We start from the raw sequence: 26,415 nt of genomic DNA, 5'->3' as shown, positions 1-26,415 counted from the left end.
CTGATGGATCATAATCCTTGTAGTTGTGTCTAAGTTTATGGTCTCCACCAGAGTAACATTTCTAGTGTTCCTAGGCCTGAATTATTCCTTCCTGTGAAAGTGGACCTGAACTCTTGCACAGGACAGAAGGAAAACCAAGAGAAATGCACGTTGTATGTATATAAAGTTTAGTCTAATCCCCCCTCATCTGTGACTAATCACAAGTTGTAATCCTCTCCCATGTGTCACCTGACTGCCATGGCAGATAAGATCATTTGAAAGCACTGGATGTTAACCCAATATCTGCTTCCATGAAAGCAGGAAGTAGAAACAGTGCAGATTTATTTCAGGATTTGTATTGACTGTAACAAAGAAATGTGTTTTTTTTTGTTGTTGTTTTTTTTTTTTTTCTTTTAACCATTTCAGCCTGCGGGGATTTTTCACCTTATGCATCAGAGCAATTTTCACCTCCCATTTATTCACTAATAACTTTATCACTACTTATCACAATTTATTGATCTGTATCTTTTTTCCGCCACCAATTAGGCTTTCTTTGGGTGGTACATTTTGTTAAGAATTATTTTTTTATAAAATCATTTTAAAGGATAAATAAGAAAAAATGGAAAAAATTCATTATTTCTCAGTTTTTGTCCATTATAGCTTTAAAATCCACGCTACCATAATTAAAAGCTATGTATTTTATTTGCCCGTTTGTCTGTTATGACACCATTTAAATGTTGTCCCTATCACAATGTATGGTGCCAATATTTTATTTGGAAATAAAGGTGCCTTTTTTCCATTTTGCGTCCATCACTATTTACAAGCTTATAATTTAAAAAATGTTTGTAGTATACCCCCTTCACATGCATATTTAAAAAGTTCAGACCCTTAGGTAACTATTTGTCGTTTTTTTTTTTTTGTTGTTAATTGTAATTTTTTTTTTTCCATTAAAAATTTTATTTGGGTAATATCTTGGTGTGGGAAATAAACAGTTCATTTTTAATGTTATTATATATGTAAATTGTAATGTAAAAAATATGTAGATGTAGTTTTACTATTTGGCCACAAGATGCGTTTTTTTTTTTTTTTTTTTTCTTTCTCCTTTTGCTTCTCGTTAACCGGAAGCACAAGTGCTTCGGTTTTTCTGCTGGGGACACGGATCGGTGATCGGGAACCATGTTCCCGTTCACTGATCCCAGGACAGCATGGGGGTGCGATCGCGGCACCACAGCAGAGCAGCCGCCTGGACGTGAACATCATGTCCGGGCGGCAGAAATGGTTAAAGGTTATTATGCTGTTGCTTATCTTTTAGAGAAAAGATGAAGTTCTGAGTTCAGGGCTCTGCCTCTGACACAGGAGACCTGGGTTCAAATCTTGGCTCTTCCTGTTCAGTAAGCCACCATCTATTCAGTAAGGAGTTCTTGGGCAAGATTTCCCAGCACTGCTACAGCCTACTGAGTGCGCTCCAGTGGCTGCCTCACAAGCGCTTTGAGTCCCAACAGGAGAAAAGAGCTATACAAATGCTGGAATTATTACTATGATAATCTGGCTGTCACGCACTTGTTGGATAATAAACCTTCTAGTTGTGTGGCTTCCACCAAAGTAACCTTTCTAGTGTTACAGCGCCACGGAATATGTTGGCACTTTATAAATCAATAATAAGTGTTCCTAGGCCTGAATTCTTCCTTCCCGCTAACCCTTTTCTCCTGCCTCTTCACAGCTTCCAGATAAGACCATTGCAAGCTTGGTTAAGTTCTACTATTCTTGGAAGAAAACCCGTTCCAAGACCAGCGTGATGGACCGCCACGCTCGCAAGCAGAAGCGGGAGCGCGAGGGAAGGTAAGCCGTAATGAAAGGTTCTCTTAAACGCCTCTTTATGTATTTTTCTGTTCCCGCATCTCTGCTCGATATCGCCCGGCGCGCTTTGTGTTGCCAGAAGCCGCACTTTACGCGGAGAAGCGTCTTTTGTGAATCACGGCAGGAATAATCTAAAGCGGCTCTTGAAACACGGGGAAAATATCCATAGCAACATAACTGCCTGCATTATCTGTCCAGCTGGTGGCTTTTGTCAACTGCATTACGACTTGCCTGAGTGCTGTCTGATGCCTCCTCTGCACAACAAACCCAGCTTGCCCCCTTTTTTTTTTTTTTGTTTTGAACAGGAAGCAGTTTTTAAAAGGCAACTGCGGCCAGAATTTCCAGCTACACATTAAGCTGTAGGAGTTGTGTGACTTGGAGACACTTTTCTCCTCATTCTGGCTTCTGATCATGTGACTATGCCAGAAGTTTTCTGCTACACCGATGCATGCTGGGATATTGTGACAGCAGTTACTATTATTACTATATATTTATCTTCCTATTCCTAAACCTGAATTTTTAGCTATGCGACAGATTCACTTTTTTTTTTGTTTAAATCTACTTTTAGTCTTTTATTGTCTCTGTATAATGACAGTCTTTGAAGTATGCCAGAACAAAAATCTAGAAACTATTGACCTATTCTTCTTTATCCTCTGCACTCAGAAGCTGGTCTATGTGAGGAAATCTATTTATGGCTGTAATTCCTTATCAGCCAGAGAAACTGTCACTTGCATACCTGAATGTTAAAGAGGAACTGTCACAAATTTAAAACGCATACAAATAAGTACATTTCTCCCAGAGTAAAATGAGCCATAAATTACTTCTCTCCTATGTTGCTGTCACTTACAGTAGGTAGTAGAAATCTTTCAGAAGCGACAGATTTTTGACCAGCTCATCTCCTCATTGGGGGGGGGGGGGGGGGTTTCTTTATTTTTAAAAGCACTTAGTGAATGGCAGTTGCTTCATCCAACTGCCAAAATAGTGTGTAGCGAGCAGGGAGGCTGGCCAGCATCTTTGTATTAGTAATAATTTTCAGGCAATTTCTTTATAAAGAATAAAGGCCATGCTGAGAATACCCCATGAGGAGATGGACGAACCCAAAACCTGTTGGTAATGTCAGATTTCTACTCCCTACTGTAAGTGACAGCAACATAGGAGAAAAGTAATTTATGGCTCATTTTACTCTGGAAGAAATGTACTTATTTGTATGCGTTTTTAAATGTTCAGATTTTCGCGACAGTTCCTCTTTAACTCCTTTTCAGGTAGAAAAGGAAAACAGTCTAGTTATCTGTATGCTTGGCACTGTACATACACGTTTCTCTCCTTAGTATATTTTCACCTCCGTATTCCTTTAAAGAGAACCCGAGGTGGGTTTGTAAAATCCTATTAGGACACAGAGGCACATTCTGTATACAATGAGCAGCCTCTGTGTCCTTAGTGTGCCCCCAGGCTCCCCCGGGCTCTGCTGTGCCCCATTCTAAAAACCGCCAGGCAAGAGCCACGCAGACTGTCGCTAGTCTGCGGTCTACCTTTTTGGCTGCCACTCAGCCGATTGGAGGAAGCTTACGGAGGCGGGGAGGGAAGAGACACGGGCAGGGAGCAACGCTATACAGGAGGGGCGGGAGCAATGCTGAATGACAGGGCAGAGGTAAATAACAGACTAGCGACCATCTGCGTGTCGCTAGCCTTTAGTGTGTTTTTTTTTTTTTTTTTGTATGGGGGACAGCAGAGCCCGGCGGTAACCTGGAGACACACTGTAAGGACACAGCAATTATAGGTGTTCTGAGTTTTGCCCTAAACCCCCTGCTGCCATTCTTATGGGCATCTGCTCCCCTTTTGTTGAAGGAAGATCTGTATGTTGGTTAAAGCAAACCAGAAGTGAAAATAAACTTATGAGATAATGGATTGTATGTGTACTACAGCTAAGAAATAGAACATAAGTAGCAAAGAAAAGAGTTCCATATTGTTTTCCAGTACAGGGAGAGTTGGTTGAATTCAGTCCTGTTTTCTGAAGCACTGAAACAATCAATCAACAGTAAAAGACAGGGTGAGATGAGGTTTTACTGCAGGAAAGTTCAAAGGGTCATTAGTTCTGCTCTGGTTTAAAGCAGATCAAAGATGAAAAACTAACTATAACAAGTAACTTGTCTATATATCTTATCTAAAGTTTAGATAGTTTACACAGCAAATCTAGCTGCAAACAGCTTCAACAGAATATGATTATTTATTCATGTGATACAATGACAGCAGCCATGTTCTGTTTGTAAACATTACACACAGGCAAGCTGCTCTGCATCTCCAGCCCTCAGCCTGTGGAAACTTCACTCTCCTCTCCTCCCCTCTGCCTCTGAAATCTCTGTCTAGTAACCTCTCCTCCTCCTGCCCAGACTGAGCTCCCATGAGCCCTTGCTACATGGGTCTGAGAGCGTCTAGGTGCTGGAGAAGCTGTGGGCGAGGCTTGTTTAGTTTATAGGGAATTAGAGTATTAAAACAAAACAAAAGTATTGGGCTTGAGGAATGCCCTATAAACTATATGCAAGGAACACAATTATGCAATGAGTAAAAGTTTTTCGGATCCACTTTAAAATACAGACAGTAGTTTGTAAACTGCAAATGTGAAAGAAAGATGCAATGTTCTAAAAAGAAAGCTATATAAATGAAAAAAAAAATGACTCTTAGCTACTAATGTTCTGTTCTATTATCCGTTCTACACATACAATTCATTATATGATAAGTTTGTTGGTTTTTGTTGTTTTGCTTCAGATTTGATTCAATAAGTGGTCTTTAGTTATGCAATTATCTGTCCTACCTTAAAAATATTTGTTTCATATTCTTAGTGGAGATGAGATGGAAGAACCCAATGGGATCCCGACAGCTGCTGTGGAGACTGACCCCCAGAAGGAGCCCAAGTGTAAGGTGTGTATACATTTTATCTCATAGCTTGGCTGATGTAAAGGTGAAAATACACCAGTGTCATCACTACGGAAGCTCCATGAGATGCCAATAAGTCTGAGTTGATGCAAATGTTATGCAAATTCTATGTAGTTTGAAATAGTCCTAATTAAAATTGGAGGACCCGAGGAGGGAACTTTTGTTAAAGTGAATGTTTACCTTTCAAAAAAAGGAAAAGTCAGATACTCACCTAAGGAGAGGGAAGGCTCGGTCCTAATGAGCCTTCCCTCTCCTCTCCCGGTGCCCGGTCCCGTGCAGGATTCCCCGTGGCAGTATTCGACCAGTTCGGTCAAATACTGCCACTTCCGCATGCTTTCGGGAGCACTCGGGCTCCCGATGACGCGGCCGCTCCATACTACGCATGCGAGAGCGCCCTCTATGACGCGCTCACGCGTACGTAGTATGGAGCGGCCCGTCTTTCGGAAGCCCGAGTGCTCCCGAAGTCCCTGCGGCGGCGGACGCGAACGGGGGAGCCAGCGCAGCACCGAGGGCACCGGGAGAGGAGAGGGATGGCTCATTAGGACCGAGCCTTCCCTCTCCTTAGGTGAGTATCTGACTTTTCCTTTTTTTGATCGGTACCCATTGGCTTTAAATAAATGCTGCCGGATCGGGTAGCCTCAATTACCGCCGTGGGGTCGCGACGCTGTGAGCTCTGCTGTCTCATCACAGAGCAGAGTACAGGGAGGCGGGGCAGAGGCAGAGCTGACCAATCTGAGCTGGGAAAGGGTTGTTGGGAACGCCCCCAGTCGGGATTTCGCAGGAGTGCCTCTCGTGCACGGGATGCTCTTTCCTCTCGAGACTGCCGACAAGCTGCATGCTGGCTATTTCTTTGGAGGGGGGGGGGGGGGTGTCAGAAAGCGCATAGGGAACACAGAGGCATGTCACGGACCAGGGACCATGCCTCTGTGTTCCTTGACAGGAAGTTTACTTGATCAGCCCATTTCCAAGTTTTATTAAATTTGCATATCGTGGATCATCTCCTCTGGCCATCTCTACAGATGAGGACATTCTTCTGACTTGAGCAATGTTGGAGCCGATTCGCTGGTTTCTCACCAATCACTCTCTGCTTTGCAGTCTCCCAAACCCGAAACCGTCCAGCACATAAAGAAGGAGAAGCATCCCTCGCAAGCCAAGAACAGAGCCAAGTGGAAGCCCCCGAAAGGGATGTTCCTCTCCGCGGAGGATGTGGGAGCCATATCTGCCAATGCCAACGCCGCCACCACCATGCTGAAGCAACTGGACATGGAACTCGTCTCCATAAAGAGACAGGTGAGCCGCTGCCCATGTCAGATCTGCGTGCCACGCTGCGCACCTTGGAATTATTGTCGCCGCCCCTAATTTGTCAGAGGCGGGGCAGAGCTCTCAATATCTGAAAGTGAACCACTTGAACCTTTTTCATATCTTATAAGGGAAGACATCCAGTGACTATGAATATCTATAATATATGGGAAAGGCGAAGTGAATAAGAATTCCTTACTCCCAGCACAAGATAATGCAAAACTAAGCCTAGGGTGCAAGCTAACCCATTAGCAGCTTCAATACAATTATCTCGTGTGATAAAAGTGTGCTGCTTTTGATCTCAGTCGGCAGAACTCGTCATGCTGTAAATTCTTGGAATGCTTTGATCTCTCTCTGCTAACAGAAAATATAAAAACTGAAAACAAATGTCCTTTTATTGTCTCACACTGCCCCCTTGTGACAAGTGGCCATAAATACATATTTACAGTAGTACTAGTTAGAAGCAAGGAAATAACAAGTAAATTAAATAAATAAGTTGGCCTGGAGCACTTGCAAGCCTCTAAATAAATCTGCTGTTAAAGGGTACCTGAAGTGACTTGAGATGAACACGTGTATGTTAGTGTTGTTCGAATCCGGGTTTCCGAATGAGGAATAATGCCGTCCAAAGCAGTTCAGCGCCTTTGTTTGGAGGGTGTTCCGTTCCACGGGACTCTAATGCTTCCCAATAAGGAAACCGTATTCGTACAATACTAGTGTGTGTACAGTCCTACATATACTGTATGTTCATTATCCTAATGAAGAGGTTGGCTCTGGTTGGCTGACATGTATGAAATGTGAACATTCAGTTCTTTAACCTCCCTGGCGATACGCAGATGCAGTGGCTGCGTCCGCGGGAGGGATTTTTTTAAAATAAAAAATGTTTTGTATCACTTAGCTAGCACTAGGCTAGCTAGCTATGTGCGGGAAGTCCCCCGGCAACGGTCTGAGGCCCCCCTTCCCCCGATCGCCGCCGGTAATATTTACCCGTCCGCGATCCCGCAAGAACGCAGCTTCCCAATTAGCTTCACTCGTCGCTATGGTGACGATTGGACATGACATCATGTGCAGTCCCGATCCTCCCAATAGCGAAGCCTGGAGCTGATTGGGAGGCTGCACCATTGTGGGATCCCTGGGGGGGGTGGGTATGTATTACGGCGGCGATCGCAGGGGACCGGGGGCACTTGGGGTGCATAGTTAGCTAGCCACGTGCTAGCTGAAGAAAATAAAACCCATTTTATTTTTTCTAAAAATCCTCCCGGGGCCAAGCGATCCCCTGCGGCGGCTAGCCAGACACTGTCAGGCTTACCGCCAGGGAGGTTAAAGTTTCTTTTTTTTCTCTGAAGTTACCCTGAGCCTGTGCAGATGAGTCATCATTTATCAGAAGCCACCTTCAGTAAATGCTGCTCAACAGAGAGGTTGCCTTTTGCCTGCCCGTTTCTTGACCTAAAAACCTCATTTGTCTTTTTAGATCCAGAATATCAAGCAGACAAACAGTGCACTGAAAGAGAAGCTGCAGGGTGGAGTGGATGAATTCAGAGTTACTGAGGTATGTACAGAGGATTTTGGGGGTCTTGGGGATGCAGAGGATTCTGGGGACCTTGGGGGGGTGCAGAGGATTCTGGGGTGCCGGAGATTCTGGGAGCGGAGGTGCAGAGGATTCTGGGAGCCTTGTGGGGTTCTCTCCTTCTCTGGAGGGTTGCTGCAGAGTTGTGGGCGGTCCTGAGCTCAGACGGGAGGGTTGATGCAGAGTTGTGGGCGGTCCTGAGCTCAGTCGGGAGGGTTGATGCAGAGTTGTGGGCGGTCCTGAGCTCAGTCGGGAGGGTTGATGCAGAGTTGTGGGCGGTCCTGAGCTCAGTCGGGAGGGTTGCAGCAGTTGTGGCAGTCCTGAGCTCAGTCGGGAGGGTTGATGCAGAGTTGTGGGCGGTCCTGAGCTCAGTTGGGAGGGTTGCAGAGTTGTGGGCGGTCCTGAGCTCAGTCGGTAGGGTTGCAGCAGTTGTGGCGGTCCTGAGCTTAGTCGGGAGGGTTGCAGCAGTTGTGGCAGTCCTGAGCTCAGTCGGGAGGGTTGATGCAGAGTTGTAGGCGGTCCTGAGCTCAGTCGGGAGGGTTGCAGAGTTGTGGGCGGTCCTGAGCTCAGTCGGGAGGGTTGCAGAGTTGTGGGCGGTCCTGAGCTCAGTCGGGAGGGTTGCAGAGTTGTGGGCGGTCCTGAGCTCAGTCGGGAGGGTTGCAGAGTTGTGGGCGGTCCTGAGCTCAGTCGGGAGGGTTGCAGAGTTGTGGGCGGTCCTGAGCTCAGTCGGGAGGGTTGCAGCAGAGTTGTGGGCGGTCCTGACATGCAGTCTGGAGGTTTGCTGCAGACTGGGCAGTTCCAAGCTGCAGTTTGCATTCAATTTGCCTGCAAGCCTAAATTATTAGCATCTTGATGACCATCTCTAATAGGTAGTCCTAGAGTTCTGAGAACTTAATGTGTTTTTTATTGCAATATTATTTTAAATACACTACAAAACTGGCGTAACTTTTATTAGTTTTTGACATTCTCCCGTGCAGTTCTTAATGCATCTGTCCAGGTTTTAGTAACTCGTCCCCTTTGCTTTTTAGGTTCCACAGAAATTTAACGCTCGCTGGACAACAGAGGAACAGCTGCTCGCTGTTCAAGGTACAGTAGAGTTCATGATACCATGATACTGACGAAAACCTCTGGACAATCCTGAGGCTTGGTGGTCCACCATGACACTCCAGCGCCGGGACCCCCCACCCCCCCTTCCAATATGGCTACACAATATTGAGATGACAGCTGGAGGGAATTGCTCTGATTCTGTACTCTGTTCTAGCAGAGATGGTCAGTGAGATGCAAATACTGGCTTGCATGCAAGTTTGTATACAGCTGTTTGAGTAGTCAGCACCAACCTCATCCCAAAAGGAGGGTCTGTTCATATCTTCGCTGTATCAGCACCTGATGAAGCCCTTGCACATTATGATAAGCAGTAGTGATGAGCAGCAGCTCAGACACACCTCCTCCCTCCCACATCACGCCAGGCGGGGTGATGAGCAGCAGCTCAGACACGCCTCTTCCCTCCCACAGGTGATGAGCAGCAGCTCAGACACACCTCCTCCCTCCCACATCATGACAGGTGGGGTGATGAGCAGCAGCTCAGACACGCCTCTTCCCTCCCACATCACGACAGGCGGGGTGATGAGCATCAGCTCAGACACACCTCCTCCCTCCCACAGGTGATGAGCAGCAGCTCAGACATGCCTCTTCCCTCCCACACCACGACAGACAGAGGTGATGAGCAGCAGCTCAGACACACCTCCTCCCTCCCACATCATGACAGGCGGGGTGATGAGCAGCAGCTCAGACACACCACCTCCCTCCCACAGGTGATGAGCAGCAGCTCAGACATGCCTCTTCCCTCCCACACCACGACAGACAGAGGTGATGAGCAGCAGCTCAGACACACCTCCTCCCTCCCACATCATGACAGGCGGGGTGATGAGCAGCAGCTCAGACACACCACCTCCCTCCCACAGGTGATGAGCAGCAGCTCAGACATGCCTCTTCCCTCCCACACCACGACAGAGGTGATGAGCAGCAGCTCAGACACACCTCCTCCCTCCCACATCATGACAGGTGGGGTGATGAGCAGCAGCTCGGACACGCCTCTTCCGTCTCACACCATGACAGGCGGGGTAATGAGCAGCAGCTCGGACACGCCTCTTCTGTCTCACACCATGACAGGCGGGGTAATGAGCAGCAGCTCGGACACTCCTCATCCTACAGAATATAGCACTGGTTAGAGGAGCAAGGATTTTCAAAAAAAGTGAATCTTGGCAGTGGTCACATGACCAGATCTGTTTAAACACATCTGCATTTGGAAGGGGAAACGCTTCTAGGTTTTTTTTTTCCTCTTCCTGTACAGCTGCTTTATGTACAGTGAGCATCTGTATTGCCCTTGTTTGTATAATAATTATTTGTTGAGCACCATAGAAGTTGGCGATTTAGGGCCAGTTCACACGGGATTCCGGGGGCACCTCTTTAGCTGGTCCTAAACGCTTTTCTGCCATCGAGCGTCAATTCTGCCTTTACGGCAATTCCCAATGTTCTGATGCGTTTTGGGCGGGGGGCAGGGAACTGCCAAACGCAACCACATTAGGAAAAAATTCAATCCACTGCATTGATCCCGCAATCGCAGGCAAATGACAGTAAATGCCATTCATCTCAGTGCGGGTGTCTCTCGATCCTGGCATTAAATGACGCCCCCGAATGCCGGCAGTCGCCCACCTGAGCCAAGCCTTCTAAACCCGAAAAAGTACAGCATTGTGCTCTCCATTTGCCGAGCTGCATTCTAATAGATGCATCACCCAAAACTGCAAGACTGATTGTCCTATTTTCACCCCACAGCAATCCGAAAATACGGCCGGGACTTCCAAGCAATTTCAGACGTAATCGGGAACAAATCGGTTGTTCAGGTGAAGAACTTCTTTGTGAATTACAGAAGACGCTTCAACATCGATCAAGTTTTACAGGAATGGGAGGCGGAGCATGGCAAGTCGGAGGAGAACGGCGAATGCACGGACGAGAAGCCTATAAAACTACCGGATGCCGGTATGAAGATGTCCGATGAAGAGGACGAGGTAATATAAATCTGTACGTCGCGGTGCTGTGAGGGGTCTACAGATGTTAGATAAGAAAACGATCTGTCACATGACCATTTTATTAACTGTTGCAAGTTTATCTGCAGTTCTCACATTCACACTTCACATTCCAGGGTTTTTACACCCTTAAAGGGAACCAGAGACGAAGCACCCTTGTGTATTTTACCATATAGATCAGTAAGAACATTAGAGAAAACCCTTACCATGCTCTCTGTTTCATCCTCGCTGCTAAAAGTGTCTGTTATCAGCTGTGATAAGAATCCCGGACTTAGCATTCAGTCTGGCTTTGCAGGGAATAATTATAGCTGAGTCATTATAGCAGAGCCACAAGGGGGCAGGCTTGGGCTTGAAAAGACACCAGAGAAGACAGACTCAGCTATAATCTTTCCGTAGCAAAGCTAGACTGAGTGCTCAGTGGGGGATTCTTATCAGAGGTGAAAAGTCACATTAAACAGAGAACAATGAAACAAAGAGCAGATTAGGTGTTTACTGTCATGTTCCCACTGATTTATAAGGTAAAATACAAGAGGTTGCCTCATCTCTGGTTCTCTTTAAAGTGGACCTGAGGCGCAAGTGATATGGAGGCTGCCGTATTTGTTTCCTTTTAAACCGTAACAGTTACCTGGCAGCCCTGCTGATCACTTTGGCTGCAGTAGTGTCTGAATTACACCAGAAACAAGCATGCAGCTAATCTTGTCAGATCTGACAATGTCAGAAACCCCTGATCTGCTGCATGCTTGTTCAGGGTCTGTGGCTAAATGTATTAGAGGCAGAGGATTAGCAAGATAGCCAGGCAACTGGAATTGCTTAAAAGGAGCTAAATATGGCAGCCTCCATAAAACTCTCACCTTGGGTTCACTTTAAAGTGAACCAGAGACAAAGAACCCTAATGTATTTTACCATATATATCAGTGGGGACATTAGAGAAAACACCTACCCTACTCTTACATCCTTCACTGCTCAGCCTGCTTGTTATCAGCCCTGATGAGTCATGATAGTAGAGCCACCAGGGGGCAGGCTTGGGCTTGAAAAGACATCAGAGAAGACTGACTCAGCTATAATGATTCCTGAGCAAATCCAGACTGAATGCTCAGTCTGGGATTTTATCAGGGCTGTAACAAGCAGGCTGAGCAGTGAAGGATAAAACAGAGAGCAGGGTAGGTGTTTTCTCTAATGTTCCCACTGATATATATGGTGAAATACATGAGGGTGCTTTGTCTCTAGTTCACTTTAAGGTTCCTGAAAATGTTGGCAATTGTATCTGTGTCAAGATCAGTTTTAAAATTTGTCATCGAAGATGTATATATTGTTTTTTGGAATCACATAGGGATGTTTTGTTTTCAACAATTGTTTAATTTTACAGTCATTCTAGGACGAGGAAATACACAGGCCCTCATTTTTCACCCTTCCGCTTTTTTCCAGTAGTACCACAGTTTATAAAACTCCTCAAAACACTTGTCCCGCATAAAATTATATTGTGTATTCCACACTAGTTCTGCATGTAGCCATTATTGCCAGCCTGTGCATCTGTAGTGATTGGATTGCTAGTGTGCACACAGCTTAGGGACCCCAGTGCTGTACAGATACAGTGCTAGGAAACCGCATAGCGATGCTAACTGATGATCCAGGGCATGCTCAGTACTGACTTGCCCCTCAGGCTCCCGGCAGGAATGGCTGAGCCCAATAGGGTCTTCCCTGCTGTGTGGGTGTCTCGTACCTGTGCAGTGGGACGGACCTGATAGCGCTCGGCTATTTTTGATGGAACCCCAGAGGAAGCTGGTAGTGTGCCTGTGGTGGAGAGCAGAGGTACATATCGCCACGCGCTGCAGCCGCTACTGCAGCTGCACACCTCTGTCGGCAGATTTATTAGGGGTGCCAGCTCTGGATCGGTGCTGCACAGGACGGGGGGGGGGGGGGGAGGAGGGGGTACTTACCCCTCCTAAGGTAAGTAATCCACAGGAGCAGGTTTTTTTTTTTTTTTTTCATTACAAGTAGGCCTGAACGATTTTAAAGAGACTCTGTAACTTCAAAAAGATCCCCTGGGGGGTACTCACCTCGGGTGGGGGAAGCCTACGGATCCTAATGAGGCTTCCCACGCCGTCCTCCGTCCCATGGGGGTCTCGCTGCAGCCGGCGACAGGCCCGACTGTAATTTCAATATTTACCTTTGCTGGCTCCAGCGGGGGCGCTGTGGCTGCTTTCGGCTCAGAAATAGTCGGAAATACCCGAACTCCGTCGGGTCCGCTCCGGAGACTTGCGCCTGCGCAGTACAGCGGACCCGACGGCGATCGGGTATTTCCGCCTACTTCGGAGCCGACAGCCGTCAGAGCGCCTGCGCAGGAGCCAGTAAGGTAAATATTACGTCACGTCTGTACGGAGGGCTGCAGCAAGACCCCCGAGGGACGGAGGACGGCGTGGGAAGCCTCATTAGGATCCTGAGGCTTCCCCCACCCAAGGTGAGTACCCCCCCAGGGGATGTTTTGCCGTTACAGTTCCTCTTTAAGAAAAGATTGAATTGCACGATTTCTCCCAGAAATTGCGATTTCGATTCACGATTTTTGATACACAACAATGGATCAGCACTCCGATGGCGAGTATGAGTTCCCCCAGTACAGATTAGCCAGCTATAGGTGCCCCCAGTACAGATTTGCCAGCTATAGATGCCCCAGTACAGGTTAGCCAGTATAGGTGCCACAGTAGAAGTTAGCCATCCAGATCCCCTTTAGTGTATATAACCAGATCCCCCCTTTAGTGTGTACCGTTCTCCCAGGCTGTTCCATTCTCCCCTTCCGTCTTGCCCAGTACGTTACCCAGTCGTGGACAGTTGCACTTCACAGCGCATGCTGCCTGCATGCACACGCCCCACTTGCGCTCCTGATGTTGGGAGCATTCTGCACCTTTGCAGTACTAACTGCGCAGAACACTTCCAGCCACGGGAGCAAGAAAGGGGCATGTGCGCAGCCGGGCCGCGCAAGCGCAGTAAAGCGTAACTGGCTAGCGTACTAGGCAAGACGCCAGAGGGACAGAGTGGCCTGAGAGGTGTGCATGGGGGCGGAGGAAGCCCCAGCAACGTATTCTGCCTCCACCTCCCCTCACAATTGTCTACAGGCCACCCCCCTCACAATCATGTATCTACAATACACACAAACAAGAAGCACAATTGTCTTTCTACTTCAGACCTTTCACAATTGTGTTTCTACCCCTCCACCCCTAACAACTGACTATCCAGTTCCAGGGCTCCCTACCTCACCTTCAACTGTTTCCAGCTGAACCCCCAGCCCTCCTCCCTCCCCTCCCCTTCAGGCACAGGCAGACAGGGCAGGCTAGAAAAACAAACACATACATGATGATAGAATCCAGGTCCGAGGGTGCACTGTCCCTCTGTCGATCTGCAGGCAGCCTGAGCCCTCTGCATATCTGTCTCAGCAGGTCAGGCACAAACCGGCGGGATCTTCCTGAGGACAGCGGGACCACATGGTTGGGGGCGGGGCAGTGCACGGGGATCACTGACTGCACCAAAGTCTCGATTGCATGTATGCACCCTAGTTCAAGTGCCCGCCCCGCTCGCATGTCATATCCATCACAGCTGTACAGCCAGAGCCCGCAGCAGGTACTTGTTTGAAAGTATATGGCTCCGTCCCGCTCCCTGCATGTTAGTCTGTGTATGCGGGTTGCTGGGCAACACTCACCGCGGTTTCACAGCAGCTCTCCACGCGGAAATGTTGCAGGGGCCAGAGCAGAGCAGATACAAGCGGCAGTGCGTGAAAACCGCGGCTTTGACGATCTCAAGATCGTCATGCCGCTGATCGCGATTTCGGTTTAAAAACTGAAAATCGTTCAGGCCTAATTACAAGTTTACTTTAATATTACTGCATTTTTCTCATGTCTGTAATGGCTAGCATCAAACTCTTCCTTTATGTGATGTAATATTTTAATTCTCTCTTTGCATCATACAGCAGGCCTCTCCTCTGGATGTCAGATTCCCACCTTCGTGAAAGGCTAAGAACTGCTAGTCTTGACTACTTTACAATTTCACCCAGGACGTCAGGTATTTACCGTAACCAGGACTTGACCAGCTACGCTCCTCCTGTGTCGTGGACGAGAAGCTAGTTACCAAATAGGTGCAACGACCTCCGGCCCTTACAGCATAATCTGCCTTAATCATCTCCACACGGACGACTCTGCTCACTTCACCAATTATGAGGAGTGTCACCAGCTGCTTCCTTTATCGCGGGAACACACCGGTCCCTCTGTAAATAGCCTCCCGGAAGAAACGTTCCCATCGCTCTTCTGTTCCGCATGAACTTTGGGTTTTTTTTGTTTTTTTTCCTCTCCGGATGCCACATCCTCAATTTAGCATTAACTCAAAAGTCCTTTTTCGCACAGAGGAACCTCCTACACATCCGTATATTCACACGCCGCACCGCTTCATGCTGAGACTCGCAATTTGCTTGAATTTTTTTTCCCTTAAATTGATTTTTCTTTGGTCATTAATGAACTGTATTTTTTTCCCCTGAGTAAGTTATTGTGGTTCACCCGACTTTCAGAGCTGTTGGCCTCCCACGTTTCCTAATGCTACAGGAATTTAAAGAGACAGCAGAAATGAAGTAACGCAGCCCCAGTGTTTATCTAAAGATTAATGAACTGATAGATCTGATTTTTATTCCTATTTTTAGGTGGTGTTTTAAGGTTTTATTTCCCGTGTTTAGTTTTAAAACTGTTTTTTAAAGGGGGGTTCTAGCTTTGTGGATTGAGGTTTCGGCTTGTACAGGGTTTCCTGAGTCTTAAAGGGCTTCTGTGCCTTTCAGGCTTATCCTTATTCAGTAAGCAGCGGTCCTACTTTTATTGCTTCGGCACGTACAGCAGAGCAAAGGAAGGACGTAACCAGATTTTCCTGGGTGAAGACCAGTTTGCCATTCCCCAGCCTGGCAGGGTAGAGTGGCGGCAAGGAGCTCTCATATTTACCTGTCTGGACGGGTGGATTGGCAGCTGCTTTCTCCACCGCAGTAGTGACATACTCCTGACATGTCTTCTCGGTTTCGATCACTAGATACGACGTGATCCAGATCCAGGAGACCATGCAGTAACGTCGACAAGGCCTTCTGAATCCTGATCACGTCATATCATGTGATCGGGACCCAGAAGACCTGCCGGAAGTTCAGAGCCGCTGGTGGAGGAAGAGAAGAAGCTGTCCGGAACAGGTAAATACAACTTCTTACGGCCACGCTAGGCAGCCAAACGAGATGCCGACAGAGGCTGTCACTGCACCAGTAGCTTTCAAATAAGGCATCTCGTTTAAAGCTGCTATTGGGCTAAGGACACTTGTTTTATGTGTAACTCGGTGCTTTAAAAGACGAGTGCTGGGAGCAGGATGGGGTAACGGTTAGGCCTCTTTCACAAGGTAGGCTGAACTACACACTTGTTGGACAGTCCAGCCTCCTGGCATCACCTGCCGACTGCAATGTAATGCAGGGAATGACAGCCCTAACACCATGATTGTTAGCATTTGACATGCAACGTGGCTTCCTGGCATCAAATAAGAGCAGCAAGTCGCTCCTGAGTGGCTGGGCTCAGATGTGAGTCCGCATGGTAGCTGCCTCTCCACCACCGGTACCGAACACTAACAAGTGCCAGGCCGGTGCAGGGGAGCAGCTAATCAGCGATTAATTCACCACCTTCAGCCTCCTATCTGAATAAGGCCCAGATCACACTTGCCAACATGCCTTTAATTTGGAGATTTGCAGCCCCATGAAGTACCCCTTCTCCTTGCCCTCTGACCACTGATATTCACAGGCTCACAGCTAATAGTCTAATCCAAACTCGAGTCCATCAGCAGAAACCAAGCCGCGGAAATGACGTCTCCTTGATGCAGATTTGCCGGGTCTGGTCCACTAAGGTAGGGCTTCATGAAGCTGCCCACCACCACCTTTACAATCTGCATTACCTCTCACGGTTGATTTTTGAGATCTACACTTCTTTTAAGTACCATCTTATTAATTTGTTTTACTAAAGCCAGATGCTTTTAATTGTCAGTAATTAAATGGTCACTACCTTTTTTTTTTTTTCCCCCCGAGTTGTTTTCTATGTAAAAAGTACATAGCTCTCTAATACTTTGTATGTACAGACAGGTGCTCTTCAGAGTGCGTTTACAGACTTTCTGGACCTGTAGAATCAGAGACTTTTTGCTGCCGAGCGTATAATTTATTTCTGCCGCGGATCATGCTTTTATTTAATCGGATGGTTTTGGTTTGCATGCATGCGTCTTCATACGTGCCTTCGCGTTTTGCAACCGTCTGTTAAACTTGGATTTTTTTTGTTTGTCTTGTTAAAGTTCTGTACTATGTGTATTTTTATGATTTAGAGAAATATATTCATTTTTTTTTCAGATTCTCTTTAGTAAGGTATTTTATTTATTTGATATTGATTGTTTGAACCTTGGAAGAAATTGTGATGGAACAGCTGCCTTTTTTTTTTTTTGGTTTGCATTAACCTCCTAAGCGTTACGGCGCTCAGGAGGTTCTGTAGCCTCAGAGTCCCCCAAGAGAAATCTATTAGATGTAATTCCTGCAGAATATGTTAGCTAGTACTTGGCTAGCTAGTATAGGTGGCCAGCACCCCCCCCCCCCCCCCCCCGATCGCGCCACTTACACATTACCCAGCCTGGTTCCAGCGATCGGCGTAGCCTCCCTGCACAGCTCTGGTCTCTATGGGGAGGAGCGTGCATGACGCCATGACATCATGCGCAGTCCCGATCCTCCCCATAGAGCAGACCGGAGCTGTGCGGGGAGGCTGCGCCGATCGCTTGAACCAGGCTGCGTAATGTATAAGTGGCGCGATCGGGGGGGGGGGGGGGGTGGGTGCTGGCCACCTATACTAGCTAACATATTACGCAGGAATTACATCTAATAGATTCCTCCTGGGGGACTCCTAGTGTTGGGAATACACGGCTCGATTCTGAGCCATTTAGATGGCTCAATAGATCATTTCCGACACATCCGATCTCCCGCCCCCGATCATTTCGCCGCTCGATTCCACATGGAAGACAATGCAAAAAGATAAGAAAAACGAGCAAAAGAAAAGAGATTTGCCTGTGGGATAATCAAGCTGTGTATGCCCAGCATTAGGCTGCCAAAACCTCTATAGCGGCATGACAGACAGTGTCTGGCATACCGCTCAGGAGTTTAAAGAGAACCCGAGGTGTGTTTAAAGAATGTTATCTGCATACAGAGGCTGGATCTGCCTATACAGCCCAGCCTCTGTTGCTATCCCAAACCCCACTAAGGTCCTCCTGCACTCTGCAATCCCTCATAAATCACAGCCATGCTGTGAGGCTGTGTTTACATCTGTAGTGTCAGTCTCAGCTGCTCCCCCGCCTCCTGCATAGCTCCGGTCCCTGCCCCCGTCCCTTCCCTCCAATCAGCAGGGAGGGAAGGGATGCAGGCGGGGACTGGAGTTCTGCAGGAGGCGGGGAGAGCAGCAAACTGACACTATAGAGAAAGCTGTTTGTCAGCAGCGTGGCTGTGATTTACGGAGGGATTGCAGAGTGCAGGGGGACCTTAGGGGGGTTTGGGATAGCAACAGAGGCTGGGCTGTATAGGCAGATCCAGCCGCTGTATGCAGATAATATTCTTCAAACCCACCTCGGGTTCTCTTTAAAAAGTGTAATAAGAGTACTGTAATATAGGCTTTGTGATTGGGTTGGATTTTAAAGGACACCTGAAGTGAGTGGGATATGGAGGCTGCCATATTAAAATCCCATTTAAACAATACCAGTTGCCTGGCAGTCCTCCTGATCTCTTTGGCTGCAGTGTCTGAATCACAAACCTAAAACAAGCATGCGATTTAATATTGTCAAACTTCAGGCAGAAACATCTGATCTGCATGCTTGTTCAGGGGCTATGGCGAATAGTATTAGAGGCAGAGGATCAGCAGGATAGCCAGGCAATCTGCATTGAGGTTTAATTGGAAATAAATATGGCAGCCTCCATATCTCTAATTTTAGGTGTCCTTTAAGGTGATGTCAGCAGAGCAGGGCACACGTGGCTGTAGTCAGAATCCGTGTCCTGATCTCAACCTTGGGTGTCTGGGTATTTTCACACCGACATGTTGCGTTGTAACGGACACAGTTTTGCGCACTGTAGCGTGGTGCATTTCAGTCTATTACCAGTCCCACAATTCATGTATTGTGTCGCTAGAAGAACAAGCATTGAGGCGCACAGTGTTGGTCTATGAAGGTTGTTACTTTTAACGCGCTATCTCGCATGTTTTTGGTCGTTTTATGTGTACGTTATAACGCAATGTGACATCCCATTGTGAAACTAGTCTCCAACCAAAAATCACGGCATCCAACCGGAAAAATGCCTGTTGGAGCTACTCAATAGAAACGTCTGGTAACCTCCCTGGCGGTAAGCCTGAGCTATAGCCGGGAGTGCAATGCAGAGTATAGCTCGCAGCGGGCGTTTTACTCACCTCCCGGGGGATCCAGACATCAATAGCCGTTGTCCTTCCAGTCCTCCGAGGCTATGAATCACTCTGGTGAGATTGCTGTCAGTGATCTCACTGCAAAGTTACAGCGCCACCCGGAGGACAAAGGGAAAATTGCAGCGCTGGAGCCCAGGGGTGGGGGGGTGAGTGAGTACTGGGGCTGCTGCTGGCTTTCTGGCGGCATGATCTTTTCCTGATTTTTAACATTGAAACATGCTGAAAAAACCCTAAAATCCGGGAAATAATCATACCGCCAGGGAGGTTAAGATACGAGACCTGAAAAATGCCTGTTGGAGCTACACATGGCCAATGAGGTGCTATACCTGAAAAATGCCTGTTGGAGCTACACATGGCCAATGAGGTGCTATACCTGAAAAAATGCCTGTTGGAGCTACACAGTGGAAACGACCAATAAGATGCTGATTACAACTCGCATGCACATTGCGGCTTGGAATTGGGCCAATCGGATCCTCTTACTGCTGACTGATTAGCCCACTTCCAAGCTACATTAACCCTTTCCAGTCCTAGGTTGAGCTATGTCCTACATTGGTGTTTTTTCAGGCTCCATCCATAGTTTGATGGAAAACATAGGTGCTGCTAGGGGGCGCTGTTGCTGGATAAAATTATAGCATGGCGTCAGACTCTTTAGATAAAAGTGATGGACTAAGTCCGATACTTTGATTGCCGCCGTCTTCATCCACCTCCATGTAATATAAATATTATGCAGACGCATTTGTGCTGGATCTAGTCTGGCATGGCATCGGCACAAACCCGGTTTCCCGGTGGGCACAACCTATTCTCTGCTGCCTCTGTCTTACAGAATTTTTGAGCCCTGCACCCAATCCCATTATGCTTTTGCAGTGTTCTCCCCAGGCTCTTTTAGCCGGCTGCTCCACCCGGCTAATTTTGGGGGGCCACCCAGCTGTCATTGGCTCTCCTCCTCATTCTCCTCCAATCCTGTAAGCAGAGCTGCAACGGCCCTGCATTTTCCCCTTCGCGCCCCGCCCGGCTACTTTTTCATGCCACCCGGTTGGAAAAATAATTCTGAGGAAAACACTGTTTTTGGGGTAGTAAGATATGCATTCCTTACCTCACTAAAACAGTTTGAATTATGGCAAGGTGGCCGCTAGTTTATTTTAAAACATACTATTTTTTTTCTCACACACTGAATATATTTATAGCACGTTTTTGTTTTTTGCAGTTTAACAAGTTGCTGCCGCCGCTGCAATGAATGTTGTAGTGTGAAACCGATCGTAGCGGCTGTAACTCCGCTCACTGATGTAGACTCTGCGCTGTTTCCAATCGCTGTGAATTTGTATACGTCGTTTTGCCGCGAATACCCCTCACATCGTTCCGCGCTGGAATTTCTCATCGTAGCCAAGGGCAGCTGTACCAGAAACTAACAGTCATAGGTGTTTTTTGTTTTTGTGTTTTTTTTATTGCCTAATAAGTAAATTTAGTTAATGGTATGTGAAGTGAGTCAATTGAGGGACTCCTCTTATTAATATATATGTATATTCCCATTGATAGAGGTTTTAGCAGATTTAACATATGCATGTCATAGACATGAGGGTCCACGTAATTCTTGCTTAATATATTACATTTTTTTTATTTTATTACCAATAAGAATTTTTTTAAATGATTTATTATGCTGAAAGCGGAAGGATTTAAGTTATTGTGGCGTAAAATAAATAAATATTAGTTTAACGTTCAGTATTCGTATTCTTTCTAGGCCTATATTATTATTTTTTAACAAATATTTAAATTAAGAATTGTGAGCACCAAATCCTCATCCACCACCCAAGACTGTGTAAGATGATCAATCCTGGAGGGCGAAGGGCCCCCCGCCTTGTTGGGCCTGCCGTTAAGGCGGCGTAAAACTATTTTTTACGACGTATGTAAATACTGTATTTTTTCTGGTTCTTTGGATATGGTGCAAACATTATTTAACCAAATAGTTTACTCGGTTTAGGTGTGCCAGATAGCTTAGCAGCCTTTTTGAGACAGCCATCTTGGTCGTTTCCGGGTCAGAAGTTTTAGCGATTTTATATATATATATCGTTGGGTGGCATAAAGCTACATACACACGTGAGATAAGTCTTTGGAAAATGAAAGATCACAGACCAATTTTACCCCCTTCCATGTAGTATGAGAGCCATACTCTACACAGTCTATTCTATGGAGCTGCACTCCCCATCAGATAAAATCTTTGCAAGATGCTGCACACACAGATGCTGTACAGACACAAAAGATCAGTATCTGCAAAAGATCTGTTCCTGCCAAAATGCATTCATAGTCTATATGTACAGATCATCATACACACCTAGTTTAACCTCCTTGGCGGTATGGACGAGCTCAGCTGGTCCATGACCGCTGGAGGGCGCCGCTCAGGCTCCGCTGGGCTGATTCTCACAATTTTTTTTTATTAAAACATGCAGCAAGCACTTTGCTTGCTGTGTGTTGGTCCCGATGCACCGCTACCCGCCACGTAATGCTGCATACACACTTGAGATAAGTCTTTGGAAAATGAAAGATCACCGACCAATGTTACCCCGTTCCATGTAGTATGAGAGCCATACTCTACACAGTCTATTCTATGGAGCTGCACTCCCCATCAGATAAAATCTTTGCAAGATGCTGCACACAAAGATGCTGTACACATGCAACAGATCAGTATCTGCAAAAGATCCCTTCCTGCAAAATGCATTCATAGTCTATGATATGTACAGATCCTCATACACACCTAGTTTAACCTCCTTGGCGGTATGGACGAGCTCAGCTCGTCCATGACCGCTGTAGGGCGCCGCTCAGGCCGCGCTGGGCTGATTCTAACCATTTATTATTTTTTTTTAAAACACGCAGCAAGCACTTTGCTGTGTGTTGGTCCTGATGCACCGCTACCCGCCGCGTAACACACACACACCCCTGCCGAGACCCCTGCGCAGCCTGGCCAATCAGTGCCAGGCAGCACTGAGGGGTGGATCGGGACTCCGTATGACGTCATCGCGATCGTCCTCATGGCGATGGGGGAAGCCCTTAAGGAAATCTCGTTCAGAAGGATTTACGTGAGTACGCGCCGGCGGTGATCGAGCGTTTCGGGTGGACGCCGCAGGGAGAATCATGTAGCTAGCGCTAGGCTAGCTACATGATTTAAAAAAAATAAAAATGCTGTGCCGCCACCCTGGCGCAGGTAATAGAACGCCAGGGTGGTTAACGGACATTCATCTCTCAGATCAGACAATCATCTGAAAATCCATCCTGGTGCATCTGATCTGCAGATGAATGTCAGTTAAACAAGGTGTGTATGAGGATCTGCAGATATCATAGACTATGAATGCATTTTGCAGGAACGCATCTTTTGCAGGAACAGATCTTTTGCAGGAACAGATCTTTTGCAGGAACAGATCTTTTGCAGGAACAGATCTTTTGCAGGAACAGATCTTTTGCAGGAACAGATCTTTTGCAGGAACAGATCTTTTGCAGGAACAGATCTTTTGCAGGAACAGATCTTTTGCAGGAACAGATCTTTTGCAGGAACAGATCTTTTGCAGGAACAGATCTTTTGCAGGAACAGATCTTTTGCAGGAACAGATCTTTTGCAGGAACAGATCTTTTGCAGGAACAGATCTTTTGCATGTGTACAGCATCTGTGTGTGCAGCATCTTGCAAAGATTTCTGTCTGATGGGGAGTTGAGCTCCATAGAATAGACTGTGTAGGTATGGCTCTCATACTACATGGAAGGGGGTAAAATTGGTCTGTGATCTTTCATTTTCCAAAGACTTTTATCTGATGTGTGTATGTAGCATTAGGCACCGTTCTTGATGTCTCCAATCTGCTTCAAGCTTTCCCCAATTCATGCAGGAATAGGGATGCTCAATGAGATACAAAACATTTCAAGTTGATGTGCCATTATGCAAATATATGCAACTTGAAAATGAACAAATCAAATCCTGCTGAGGTAAAATTTGATTGGTCCATTTTTCAAGCTGCATAAATTGAATTTTACCTCAGCCGAACTTGATTGGTTCATTTGCAAGCTGCATAAATTTGCATACAAAATGGGCATAACGCTGCATCAACTTGAAATTAATTGCATCTCATTGAACATCCTTATGCAGGAACTTGAATAAAAGAATCTATTTCTGTGCATAGTTTATCTTCCAGCTGGCGTGACTGCCTGGAACGGAGATAATTATCCTCATACAATCTTTTGGACCCTTAAAGGGGAACTGAAGAGAGAGGTATATGGAGGCTGTCATGTTTATTTCCTTTTAGACAATACTAGTTGCCTGGCAGCCCTGCTGATCCTCTGCCTCTAATACTATTAGCCATAGCCCCTGAACAAGCATGCAGCAGATCAGGTGTTTCAGTGGTTCACACTTATAAGTCTGATCTGACAAGACTAGCTGCATGCTTGTTTCTGGTTTTAATCAGATACTACTGCAGAGAAATAGACCAGCAGGGCTGCCAGGCAACTGGTATTGATTAAAAGGAAATAAACATGACAGCCTCCATATACCTCTCTTCAGTTCCCCTTTAAGCTCACCACACACCATAAAATCTTGGTTGTTCAATCCTACCACTTTCATGGAGTATAAAAGCCTATCAAAACAATCCTTTCAAAGTATTTTCAATCTGATTGCCCTTATACTACATAGATTTGGTAAATCTGTACAACCAAGATTGTATGGTGTGTGTTGAGCCTTATAACCGACCTGAGTGTGAGAAAATTAAAGTATTTTTAATGGTAAAAATCAATCTGATTGGCTCAGGGAACATATATTCCCTTTCACCAATTTAGTGCTGCAGCAGATTGTGTCGGAGGTGTGCACAGAAGCAATGACCAACCGTGCACAGCTGTGCTTCTACTGCAAGATGTATATCTACGTCCTTATGGCTTAGATGCAGTCATAGAGGACGTAGATGTATACTGTAGCTGAGGCTAAAGTGGTTAAACAATACCATTTGCCTGGCTGCCTTGCTGATCTATTAGTCTGCAGTAGTGTCTGAATCGCATCCTGAAACCAGCATGCAGCTAATCTAGTCCGACTTCCGTCAAACGTCTGATCTACATGATTTTTCAAGATCTGTGGCTAAAAGTATTAAAGAGAATCTGTATTGTTAAAATTGCACAAAAGTAAACATACCAGTGCGCTAGGGGACATCTCCTATTACCCTCTGTCACAATTTCGCCGCTCCTCACCGCATTAAAAGTGGTTAAAAACAGTTTTAAAAAGTTTGTTTATAAACAAACAAAATGGCCACCAAAACAGGAAGTAGATTGATGTACAGTATGTCCACACATAGAAAATACATTCATACACAAGCAGGCTGTATACAGCCTTCCTTTTGAATCTCAAGAGATCATTTGTGTGTTTCTTTCCCCCTGCAGCTATCTTCCACTGAAGTGTCAGGCTGTTTCTTCCTGCAGAGTGCAGACAGCTCTGCCTGTATGTAATTCCTCAGTATGTGAAAGCCCAGCCAGCTCAGAGGACGATTTATCCAGCTTGTAAAATATAAGAGAGAAGAGAGAAGCTGCTCTAATCTAAATAATACACAGGCAGTGTGCAGAGAGGGGCCTGGAGGGGGGAGATGCATCACAGAACCACAACACTGAAGAACTTGGCAGCCTTCCAGACACAGGCTGACAAGAGACAGATAAGTTGATTTATTACAGAGATGGTGATAGTAGAAAGTGCTGCAGTAAGCCAGAACACAGAATAGCTTTTGGAACTTGTAGGATGATAAAAAACAGGATGCAATTTTTGTTACGGAGTCTCTTTAAAAACTGAAAATCAGCAGGCCAGCCAGGCAACCTGCATCTCTTAAAAGGAAATAAATATGGCAGCCTCAATATGATATCGTAAAGCACCACTGTAAACGCTGCCTTAGCAGAAGCTGTTTTTTGATTCTATACTAAAATTCTAATGCACAGATCCCTGTAGAAGTGCTAGTTTTTCCTCCTCCTGGAACCCCGATTCCCTCAATGTTTACTATTCCGGCTTGTACGCAAATGGTATACAACTTGGAATTAAGCCAATCGGGTACACTTCCTGCTGACTTTGGCTGAATTCCAGTGGTTGACCTGGATGGCTGCCTCTTTACCTTTTAGGGGCATTGTGTTTTTTGGGGCTTTCCTGTCCCCGCAGATCTTTATGGGGAAGAAACTAGCCATTTACTGACCCAACAATAAACTTTAGCAAGCTTTATGTGATATTACTAATGTGAGTAGTTTTTAGTTTACGCTAGCTAGCTTTGGTGCTCAGGGGGGGGGTGGGGGGTGAATATTTTTGCTTACACAGATCAGGGTAAACCGACTCTTAAGCCTGGTACTTTCAATAAGGATTGGCCAATCGCTGCCCAATTTTACAACTTCCATGTAGTATGAGTACAAGTTTACCTACACAATCTTCTCATAGTGTTCAATATCTGTTGATCCTCATACTACATGGAGTAGTAGAATTGGTCAGTGATTGGTTAATCAAAATGGGATGTTTGTATGCACCCTTAAGCCTGGTACACTCTTTCAAATATTGGCCACACTGGCTAATTTTTCCACCTCCATGTAGTATGACGGTTCAGTGTTCTCCCCAGAATCGGTTTCCAGCCGGGTGGCATGAACAAATAGCCGGGTGGGATGAGATGAGAGAATGCAGGGCTGGCACTTCTCTGCTTACTGCAGAGGAGGAGTTGAGCCGATGACAGCCGGGTGGTCACCAAAAATAGCCAGGTGGAGCACCCGCCTAAAAGAGCCTGGGGGGAACACTGACTGTTTATTAATACAATCTGCTCGCAGCATTCAATATCTGTAGGGCTTCATTAGGGATGATCAATGAGATGCAAATACATCCGATTTGATGCACATTTTTATGCAAATATATGCAGTTTGAAAATGGACCAATCAATTCAAACCTGGATTTAAGTGGATTGGTCCATTTTTAAACTGCATACATTTGCATTAAAAAAAATTAGCATCAACTCAGTATTTCCATCTCATTGATGGTCAACAGATATGGCTTCAATTCATCAAGCATTACCGCATTCGGTAATGCTGAAAACAGCTGAGTTAACAGGGCACTTAAGAAAATGTTAATTCATCAAAGCTGTTACCGAATGAGAAGCTGAAATCACAGAGCAATGAGATAAATTACCGACTTGTGCTCAACACATGTCAACACATGTCAGCAAATGTCAGTAAATGTTAATTCATCAAGG

The 26,415-nt window shown here is 46.1% G+C and overlaps 1 protein-coding gene across 1 annotated transcript in view; it reads left to right on the top strand.

Moving 5' to 3' along the window:
• The window catches only part of RCOR1 (REST corepressor 1), a 22,639-nt gene extending 5,338 nt beyond the window's left edge, over positions 1 to 17,301 (top strand). The window contains exons 2-8 of the mRNA XM_068254969.1: positions 1,700 to 1,818; positions 4,674 to 4,752; positions 5,863 to 6,057; positions 7,535 to 7,612; positions 8,659 to 8,716; positions 10,463 to 10,695; positions 14,672 to 17,301. Of these exons, the coding sequence (XP_068111070.1) occupies positions 1,700 to 1,818; positions 4,674 to 4,752; positions 5,863 to 6,057; positions 7,535 to 7,612; positions 8,659 to 8,716; positions 10,463 to 10,695; positions 14,672 to 14,710 (801 nt within the window). The 3' untranslated portion in view covers positions 14,711 to 17,301. The remainder of the gene's footprint in view (positions 1 to 1,699; positions 1,819 to 4,673; positions 4,753 to 5,862; positions 6,058 to 7,534; positions 7,613 to 8,658; positions 8,717 to 10,462; positions 10,696 to 14,671) is intronic.
• Positions 17,302 to 26,415: the final 9,114 nt, after the last annotated feature.

The sequence above is a fragment of the Hyperolius riggenbachi genome, chromosome 9 (assembly GCF_040937935.1).
Source record: "Hyperolius riggenbachi isolate aHypRig1 chromosome 9, aHypRig1.pri, whole genome shotgun sequence".
Taxonomy (NCBI): Eukaryota; Metazoa; Chordata; class Amphibia; order Anura; family Hyperoliidae; genus Hyperolius; species Hyperolius riggenbachi.
Note: the sequence above shows the minus strand (reverse complement) of the source record. Positions and strands in the feature narration are given on the sequence as shown.